Raw genomic sequence first — 10,553 nt, 5'->3', positions numbered from 1 at the left:
GGATTTTTCCAACTTTTCCTTTGTGAGTGGGGTGAGGATTTGACCCCAAGCCTTCCCAAGTGCCGCTCTCGAGCATTAATCCAACAGGGTGCCTCCATTTCCATGACCCCATTTCCACCCTCAGCGTTACAATCCACTCTAGCTCCATGAGCTGTTCCAGATGTTTTGGAAACCCCTTGCAGTTTGGTAAAAGCTCTTGGAAAAAAAAAAAAAAAAAAAGAGGATTCCTCCCAGCAGCCAGATCTGAAGGAGGAGGAGGAAAAAGCAGAGGATGTGCGGAGCAGAGAGTCACGGTCTGGTAAACTCTCCCCAGGCTACAATCTGGACCAAGTACAAGACAGGATTGATTGAGCTCAGGCAGATCAGAGCTAATACAGACCACTTGTGGAGATGGGGCCTGTGCCCTTCTCCCATCCCATCCGTGGGAGCTTTGTCCTTGACCATGGCAGATGGACATTTCCCTCCATGCCTGTTCCCTGCACAGGCTTGGAAAACTATCACACATGGTGGGAGTGGGAAGAAGGGTATGGGCTGCAGATCTGTCCTCAGCTCCCGCGCTTTGACTTCTGAGCTGCTGCCCAGATACAGATGGGCTTCAACCCCACTTCCCAGATCAGCTCTACAAGCAGCAAAACTGCAGTCAAGGCATGGATGGGTCTGGGTTGAACCTTTTCTGGGTTAAACCCTTTGCAGGGCACGTGGCATCCTCCTACCCCGTGCTCTTGCTGCCAGTTTACATCCCCTCTTCTCGCTGAAATCTCACACACACAAATGCTTCATTTACAAAGCACCCCTCTCCTCCCTGCTGAAACTCTCACGCTCTGCACGGCTATATTTGTAACTATATAGAAATAAATTATATATAAGCCCAGCACCAGAAATAGAGAGGGACTGAATCAGACGCCTAGATCCAGCCTAACCAAAGGCACTGGAAGCTGGACCTGCCTCCAGACTTTGTGGCTGGAACTATCTATAAAAACCAATATGAAAATAAAGAAGAAACCAAATAACGTGGCATCTCCTCGCCTTGACCACAGTGTCCCTGGGGCAGCAATTGTCTTTTTGTGCATCTCAAGAAGAACAACTTTACTGTCTGCAAAAAGAAGCTGGAGCAGGGTCAGTGTCTCGCTGTGGGATGGGGCAGAGAGCAGCACAGCTCCCAGGGGGAGCTGGAAGAGCAAGCAGCAGGAAGAGCAGCAACAAACAGGGCTAGAAGGAAGGTTACGCTTCCCCTTCTTAATCCTTCCCCTATTCTATGTGTCCCCACATCTCCCAAAAATGTGCTGCCACCTCCTTGGCTTCCCCTGGAGCAGCCTGGGCTCTGAGATGCCACCCCAAGGATGCTGTTGCTGGTAGCAGGCCCCACACCATTGCATGGCTAAGGGCTGCCAGGAGAGAGGAGAGAAGGGATCCAGGCCAGGGATTTAGGCTTTTGGCTGAAGAGACCTCACAGCCCTTGGGCAGGTCCAGAGAAGAGTGGGGCTGGTGAGGTTTGACCCTTCCCAACCAGAAAAGCCACTCACCCAGCTCAAGAAGTTGCAAGTCAGTGACCTGCCCCTGCCCCTCTCGGTCTGAGCTATCCAGATCACATCAGGAAACAAGTGCATTTGGTTCCCCAAACGGGAGAAGCTTTTTTTGTCATCGTCGTCATTTTTTGAGTTTCAGTCTTCGTCAGCAGCCCTTCCTCTTCCTCCCTGCTCTCTGAAATAGCAGAAAGCTGCATCCTCCTCCCCAGCTGCCTCTGCGATTGCTGCAACACCCCAGCAGCCAGCCCTGTCTGGCAAAGGTCAGGGCCCATGTGGAGAGGACCAAGTCTGCAAGCTCAAGGGTTTGATAACTTGGTGGCCTGAGGCAGACACATACAAAGTCTTGCTGGTCCCCTTCGGATGTGCAACAGGGCCCTGCCAAGCCAAAAACACCCTTCCCATGTGTTCATCTCCCATGTCTCATGAGCATGAGCCCTACAAAGATTATGGTCCTACAAATGTCTGCAAAGACCATGGTCAGTTTATGACACTGACACAATGGGAAACGCCTTCATGGGTGGCTTCGGTGCAATAGGGCCAAGAGAAGAGACCAGTGGTGGTACAAGGAGTGACTCAGATGCTCTCAGACAGAAGAAGGACTTGCTCTGGACCCCACAGCTTTGACTCTCTCTGTTCCTCAACCCTTCTCCTTGACCAAACCCAGAGTCCTCCTCCTGGGTAAGTATTATTAGCACATTTATGTGTCTAGGAAAGGTCACCCAGGGCCGGGCTGAGCAGCTGACTGGGAGGGTTGTGACGCTGATAGTTTCATAGTTTTCTCCCATTTTGAGCTTTCTGAGCTGCCTCCTTTGGGGTCAGTCACCATCTGACCTGTGGTACAACCCAGCCTGTAGGACAGCTGTTTCCAGGGTTGGTGAGGATCTCAAACATGGGCACAGGAAGGTCTGTATGTAACCCTATCCAACGAGCTGTTGGGCTACACAAATCCTGACATCCCCACACCCATACCATCCCCCTGAAACCTACCAAGAGCCCTCAGCGCTCCAGCACACACGATGCACCTGCCTCTAGTGGCTCCAAACCCCAGGCCATACCAAACCTTGCAGGTCGACTCCCTCCTTCCACCCTTTCCACCCCTCTCTGGGCTTCCCTCCCCTCCGCACCTTCCCCGAGCCAGCTGCAGGCGCGTGACTGCGGCTCTATCCCACGCGCTGCTCCCCGGGGAGGAATCCAGCCTTTGATATGCGGAGCGTGGCTGCCTGCGCCGTGCTCAGGCCTGTTGCCATGCGGTCTTCCCTGTCCAAGGAGCTGGCACAGGGGGGGAAAAACATTAGCGAGACACCGTCGTGCCGCTACTTGCGTGCATAGCTGAGCACAGGAGCAAAGCCTGCGGCCAAGCTGCAGCCCCTCTGCTGCTGTGCCTCCTCCCCCGGTGTTTTGGGGCAGTAAATCACTCAGCACCAAATCAGAGCCGTGCAGACCGAGGAAAGCTGGCCCTCAAAGGCTCGCCTCACCTGGGAAGCCGCTGGGGAATGCTTCTGATTTGGCAAGGCTTAGCAATGAGGCTACGGGGGTTAGAAGGGGCTTCGCCAAACCTGACTCCATCCCCAGGATGCAGGAATTAATTCACCGTTTCCAGGCTTTGCACACTTCTCCCCCCTCCTTCCTGAGGCTCTGCCATGGCTTTAGCTCCAAGACAGAGACCACCACAGGAGGACACGCAGAGCACCCACAGGCTGACAACACCAAGCACAGGAGGCCCAGCACCAGCTCTCCTCCTCCCCATCCATCAGAGGGGAGAGGGAGGCAGATATCTCCCCGGGGAGTTTGGAAGGTATCACCAGGGAGCAGGATAAATCAGGTCCTGGCACACACAGCCAGGGCAATTATTTACGGGTGATCAAATATTGGCTCCAAGAACCCTGGCAATAAACCACAGCCCGTGCCAAGCGGTGTGTTTGCCTTCTGCCTGCCCCTCGTGGCAGGGAGCGGTGTGCGTGATGTGAGGAGGGACCGGCACAGGCTGTGCCCCAACCAGCACCTGTCAGGAGCAGCAGGACGTGCTTGGATGCAGCTTCACCGCCACCTCCACGGGGAACTGAGCAAGAAAAAATAAGGTCTTGGCTCTCAAAGCTGAGATGGTTAAAAAGAACAAAAAAAAAAGGTTGGTGCCACAGCAAGTGAAGCATCCCCAGGCCAAGGAAATGAGGAAAGTGAGGGGATTCAGCCCCAGCTCCCCCACCCTCTGCCTTGTGCCTGGCTGTCCCCATGACACGAGCTGCAGCAAGGTGGCAGCAAGCAAGGCCTGGTGAGATGCCCATATAAGAGCAAACTCGGGCTCTAGATCACAGGCGAAACCCTCCTCTTTCATTTACTCATTCGACCCAGCGGTGCTGGAGCTGATAACGCCGGCTTTCTTTTAAGCAGACGCCAATCATAAATAAAACAAACCAGGCAAGCTTTGTGTTTCCACCGTGCCGCCTTTCATCCTTGCTCCTCAAAGCTGCTCGAGAGGAAAGTCCTGAGGAGGGAGCGGGAGCTGCGCTGGGGCTTGGCCTCAGCTGCACTTCCAGGGTTCCTGGCCCCGGCCTGGGGTGGCATCACCAGTAGGGTGGGGACGGTGCACAGCCAGGAAGAGATTCTGGGGAAAGTGCACAAAGATTTTGCATCTTATCACTCACAATTTCGCCTGCAGAGAGGCAAAAATGTAGGATTTTGCACCCAGTAGCTGCAGCCAAGCTGCGATGGGGGGACACACCAGGCTCCCCTTCCCCAGCATTACTGCCCATCTGGGAGGACACACGGACAGCAGCCCAAAGCACGGACAAACCAACAAATGCAGTGACCACAGACCTGCCAGCACTGAGGCCGCTCCCCAAGGCTTGGCAGCTCATTAGGGCTGGCGGCAGAGCTGACACTTAACGAGCCTGGGCACAGGCAGCGTGTGCCGGTGGGTGTTTGCTTTTCCCTGTTTCTCTTGCCACCTCGCAGGGTGTGATGTTTTGCTTTCCTGCTCTCCTTGTGATTTTTTTAGGCCGGGCAGCTGCGATGGGCTCACTCTGCAGGGCATTTTTGGAAGAACAGAAGTCTCTTTAAAGCAAGTGCCTGCTGTAAGGAGAGGTGCAGGCTGCAGAGCCAGCCACATCCCAGGAGGGAAGGTGCAGCGGGTGTTGCATCAGGCTGTGCTGGCATCAGACCCATGCACAGTTTTTCTGATGATTATCAGAAGTCTCAGGGATCTGCTGGGAGTCTCCAGCCCTCTTCTGGCAGGTCCCACAAAGCACAGCAGGGTGAGATAGAAACACAGCAGTACCATAGGCAGTAGCACTGAGTTTTGATGTATCCATAAATATTTTTTTTCTAGTTCCATGGTTGATGCATTTGCATGGCAAAGAGAGGAGCCAACGCCCCGTGCGGGGTAACACACTGGCGGGGCAGCACGTCTGCAGCAGAAGGCTGCATCCCGATTCCACGGGGGAGTTTTAGGAATTCCCTCGAAGATCTGAAATTACTGTGGAGGAGGTAGAGAATCTGCCAGCAGGCAGGCAAGCCTGGAGAAGCCTCACACAGATGCTCACTATGGGGAAATCACACTCCCTAGTTTGTCCTGGAGAAGGAAGGTCCAGGAGAAGAAAGGTCCAGGAGACCCACCTGGCCCTGGGGTAATCCAAACTCACGAGCCTGTCTGGGGTGATGCTCAAGAAGCTCTGCCTGCAACCACACCATTGTTTTGTGGCATGATGTTTTTTCTGCAAAGCTATTGTACTAAAACAAAGAGTATTGAGTTTTAGGCAAACCAGTGGATCGCCCTGGCTCCAGGGATGGAGGAAAAGACCAAGAAAGAGTTGTGGTGCTCCCCCCAACAGGCAAGAGCTGGCAGCTGGATGGGGGTGCTCAAAGCCACAGTTATCCCCAAAATGTGACAGCCACCCTGCCTCAGCTGCTGGGTATCAAAACAGCCTCGTTTGCATTGGTGTAATTCAGGGAGAGTGGGCTGATTTGTGAGCACAAGCCTCCAGAAGGTAGGTACCTATTACTGCGGTTTCCCAGCTGTTATATATATGTGCGAGTACATTTAAGGGTGAATATTAATAGGAGATAGCAGCATGCAATAATATCTGAGGACATCCATAGCACTGTAACATGTGGGCACAACAGAGCAGTCCACAAGAACAGAAGGCAATTGATGCACGGGGTGTAGATGCAAGGAGTATGGCCAGGTCCTGAAAACCCATCCTGTGTGTTTGGAGACCTCTAGAGACTAATGGAAATCATCACGCTTGCACAGAGGAAGCCGTTTTCACACAGGGGACTGTGTGAAAATCCCCGTGGGAAGCGCGGTGCCAGGCTGCTCGCTGAGCGCCTGTCCCTCCCTGAACAGCAGGAGGAGGACTTGGGGACAAATGACCAAAAGTAGGACAAGGATAACAACAGCTTAAGGAAAGGTGCAAACTCTGCTGGCTGTATGACCAAATGGCTGACAAATGTGGAAGCAGGTCTGCCAGTAAGTGATCTGATAATCACCCAAGTGCCACGCTAACGAAGACACCCAGCAGCTAACAAGCCATCCTTCCACCTCAGACTGTGCCAGTCCTTGCCATGTCCCAACAGAGCACAATCAGTGTGTTTGGGGGAAAAAAAGGGAAAAGTTATGACAAAGAGCCAACCCAAAAACCCAACCCAGCATCTGTCTTTAAACATATTCCTGCTCCCTTCCACCTTGCAGTGGTGACAATGGCTCCGGAGGAATGGCACTACAGGCAGAGGGCAAATAAAGGCTCACCTGTAAAACCAGGCAGCATTTGGGCATCACTTACTGGTGAAACATGTGTTTGCATCTTTCCCCGGCAGCTTTTCTTGCTCTTTTCGAAAAGCCAACAGGAAGCAAACTGAATTTGGGAAGCACTGAGCATCTCTGAAATTGCTCTCCCTGAAACCAGAGCAGCGTGAATCCCCCTCCCTCCACCAGAGCTTCCCCATCTCCCCAGACACAGTTTGGCTGTGTTATTTTTTGTTCTCCCATGGGCAGCCCTGCAGAAAACCACAGCTCCCGGTGCCACTTAGCCTGACATTGCTTTTAGCAGCAGGGGAGGAAATTCAGTGCTTGTTGCTGGTAGTGGCACCGGTGGCTGCGGTGAGAGCTGTAATGGGACCCAGCTGGGACGTCACCCTGCCAGGCCAGGCTGTCTGCACGGATCTGTGGCAAGTGCTTGGTTTCATGAGACATAACACAAGCCTCCAGCAGTTTCTCTAGAGGCTGTGACTCACTGGTGAGCACCCTGTGTGGGTGAGAGGCAGGCACAGGGCACAGAAAGGAGCTGGTGTTTGCCCGGCCACTGCCTCTCTGGGCAGCACCCTACCCTCTGCTTTCCCACCACTCTGCAGCACTTTGACTTGCCCCGTGTTGCTCCACACTCCTACACACTTATTTTGTTAGCTTGGTTGTGCTAAACTCACTGTGATTATTTAGCTTGTAGCATGCTCTTTCCCATGTACACAGCTGCGATGCTGTCTGGTTCTGGCCACTGCCATGGGGAGGAAGCACCCCAAAGAGCTGTTTCTCCCTCCCTGCACAGCCCTTAGCCTGGCTGGCAGCAGAAAAAGCAGAAGAGGAGGACCTGGGGAGCAAAACCACATCTTTGAGCTCAGACCACAAGCAGGGGATACATACAGCCGGGCAGATGAGATGCCAACGTGCAGCACCCTGCAGCAGCCCGAGGAGGGATGTCCGTGTATCCCCACCACCAGCTCAGCACCTCCACGGCTGCCTTGCACGTCCCGATGCTGCCATCTGTAGCACGGAGCCCTGCTCTGGTGCTCCCTGACACAACCTTTTCTCACCGCAAGCACTGCCGTTTTGTAGGAGTCCAACTGGGCAAATCCCAGCCTGGGATTAGTTTTTTTTTTTGTTTCAGCCCCCGGAGAGGCTGTTGGATTACACGCCTGCTAGATTGCATTTTCAGTCATCTGCCAAGGGACACTAGAGCCTGGGACAGCAGCTCTCATTCTGCTTATCTGCTGGAAATAAAACAAACATGTTCAATACCATTAGCACTACGGACAAAGAGCGAGGGGTTTTTCAGCCACAAAAGCCAGGAATTTCTGTAGGACCATCCGGGGAGTGCTGCAGCCTCCCATCCATGCAGGGGTGGGCCAGCATGGGCCTTTCATGCATTCACCCTCTGAAAATGGGGAAGTGGAGTAGGGGTGTGTGAAAATCCCTTTGCCTGGCTCAACTTTGCCCAGCTGTACATTATTACACACACTAATGAAAAAACCTCCCATCACCAGTGAAGAGCAAAATTCATTTCATCACTACCTATTTCTTGGCGCCTTTCCATGACAGCATATTTCTGACAAAAGCTCCCTCGCCCCACTCCCAAATCCCTGCTTTGTTTCCAGCCAGGAAGGGAATCACACTGAGCTCAGCGTGGTGGCATCCCAAACCTGCTGGCCCCGCATCGGCTGGGACAGAGCTGCTGTCAGCTCGTTTCAGGCTGGGGCTCTGAGGGAGCAAAAATGCAGAGAGAAAATGAAAAGAGCAAAAAGAAAACAGACTCTATGGACTTTGCAGCAGACAGGCCTTCTGGCATCTCCTCCAGCTTCGGGAGCCCCCATCCTCCCTTTGTGCTCCCAGCACATCCACCCCATCACTGTCCCATGCTGCTTCCATCGTGTCACGGCTCCAGCTCGCCCTGCTGCCTTTGTGCAGGGCTGGATTATCCCTGCACGCCTCAGCAGGCTGACCCCGCCGTGGTGAGCAGGATTTGCTGCTCCCCAGCACCATCCAACAGCCTGCACTGAAAAGGCGACCTGGGGATGCTGCCTCTGCTAATCCCTGTGCACAGGGCTCCCGGCCACCCGCCCCTATATAAACCCCCCCCCGACCACACACCCACATTTGCAGCAAGGGGCAGGCGAGCAGGATGGCACTGAGGGTAAGTGCTGGGGATGTGCTTAACCTGCACGTCCCCAAAATGCATTGGAAATGGGAAATTGTGGCAGAGAAAAGGAAGGGGTGCAGGAGCGCTGAGCTATAGGGACCAGGAGCAAGGCACGGAGCTGGCAGTGGGAATGCCAGAGCTGGAGAGATTTTCCCAGCATGAGCAGTAAGTTTGGGAAAGGGAGATGCTCAGAAGTGCAAAATCATTAAAGTGCTAAAAAGTGCGGGGTGAAATGGCAAGCACTTCTTATTAAGATGAGTTATTTAATAAGACTATGAATTATTCAAAAAGGAACATTTTCCAGCTTGTTCTGTACGAGTTTAACCTTGGAGATGGGGGAGCGGGTGGAACAGGAACAGGCAGGAGCTCTCAGGAAGGGTCCTCTGCCTAGTGCTGGATGGGGATGAGCTGGGTGCCACGTTACTCTCATTCCTTTATCAGTCCCTGCTTTTTCAGAGCACCACCAAGTTTTCTGCTTAGCTTGCTTCAGATTTTGCATTGTCCGGGAGGGGAGAAGAAGCAGTGTGTCTTTGTGCTGGGTGGGATTTGCTGCCCCTGAGGTCTTTTATAGAGAGCTGGATGGAATCAGGGAGCAAAAATACTATATATACACACACACACACTACATATATATATATATGTATATTTATATATATATGCACACACACCGTATATATTTATATATAATTTATATATAATGCAAGTCCCTGAGCTTATTTAGGAGTCAAAAAAGAGCAAGGGATTGAGAGCATGTCTATATGGGAATGGGGAGAAAAGGGAAGAGGGTGATAAAGATGGAGAAGTGTCTGGGGACGAGCTGGTGACACTCAGCTCCCCGCTGTGCCGTGCCTCACCATCACCTCCTTGCTGGCAGTTCGAGGCCCTGTACCCCGAGGGGATGTGTCCCGGCTGGAGCGTCGTGGTCAAGGGTGAAACCAGCTCCAGCACAAGCATGTAAGGCCACGAGCTGCTTGCAGCCCCCCCGGCTCTCAGGATCCTGTGGTGCCGCTCCACGGCTCCCCATCATCTCTTTTTCTTTTAGGTTTGAAATTAATTTCCTCAGTTATCCTGGAGACCAAATTGCTTTCCACTTTAACCCCCGCTTCGCCAGCTCCAGGATTGTCTGCAACTCCTTCCTGGCCAACCACTGGGGGAGGGAAGAGGTTAACAGCACCTTCCCCTTCGAAGCAAAGGAGCCCTTCCAGGTAGCCCTGCATCACACCACGGATGTCCATGGGTGGGACAAAGGGACACAGAAAATACCAGGGTCTTCCTCAGGAAGCTAGCCAGTCCCATACCCAGTAACGTGCCCTCTCCGGCTCTGTCCCCTGATTTTGCTGCTGACTTATACCCAGCTCTGGCACAGGCATGCACAGCTCCAGCAATAATCCCTGGATGCTGCAGTTGTCACCAATTTAAGCTTTGCGTTATCAACAGTTTCTGCTGTCAGAAAACAAAGAATTCAGCTATTCCTTCCTTTTACCCAACAAAAATGTGTCCTGTCCACATGTCATTTTGGGGAGGATTTGCAGTATATCTTAGAAGCACTTGCCCTCATGTGAGTGCTCATGACAGCAAGCCTGGTGAGGACGTGTGTCCACCCAGTGAGCCTAACACAGTCTCTCTTGCAGGTGGAAATCTACTCCGACCACGATTATTTCCACATTTTCATTGATGAACACAAAATCTTGCAGTACAAGCATCGGCAAAAACAGCTCTCATCCATCACCAAGCTGCAGATTCTCAACGATATCACCATTTCTTCAGTAGAAATCACCAAACGAGGCCTTTACTAGAGGAAGGAGGTGGGACAGCCCCACAGCCCACTCCCCCTGGAGCTCCTGATCCAGCCAGGGGCCATCTCCTCCCCATCCCTACCCACCCCATGCTACCACCAGCCAGATGCTGCAGCACCTCCTTGTAGAGGAAAAGGCACTCCCATTGCATGCAGCACCCAGACACACTGCCATCTGTAGCCCAGATCATCAAGGGCCTTCTTTCCCTATGCCCCTAGGGTGCACGATGGGTTTTGTGGGTCTTATCTTTGCTGTTAGACAATTAGACAGCCCGGCAGATCACTACTGCACATAGAAATCTACCTTGAGTAGTCTGGACATCTTAA

The 10,553-nt window shown here is 52.9% G+C and overlaps 1 protein-coding gene across 1 annotated transcript; it reads left to right on the top strand.

Moving 5' to 3' along the window:
- Positions 1 to 8,413: 8,413 nt before the first annotated feature.
- On the top strand, positions 8,414 to 10,553 carry GRIFIN (galectin-related inter-fiber protein). Its single transcript, XM_068699649.1, has 4 exons — positions 8,414 to 8,425; positions 9,306 to 9,385; positions 9,474 to 9,636; positions 10,063 to 10,553. Exons 1-4 carry the CDS (start codon positions 8,414 to 8,416, stop codon positions 10,225 to 10,227), a joined length of 420 nt encoding a protein of 139 aa, XP_068555750.1. The 3' UTR covers positions 10,228 to 10,553.

This window comes from Anas acuta, chromosome 15, assembly GCF_963932015.1.
Source record: "Anas acuta chromosome 15, bAnaAcu1.1, whole genome shotgun sequence".
Classification (NCBI taxonomy): domain Eukaryota; kingdom Metazoa; phylum Chordata; class Aves; order Anseriformes; family Anatidae; genus Anas; species Anas acuta.
Note: the sequence above shows the minus strand (reverse complement) of the source record. Positions and strands in the feature narration are given on the sequence as shown.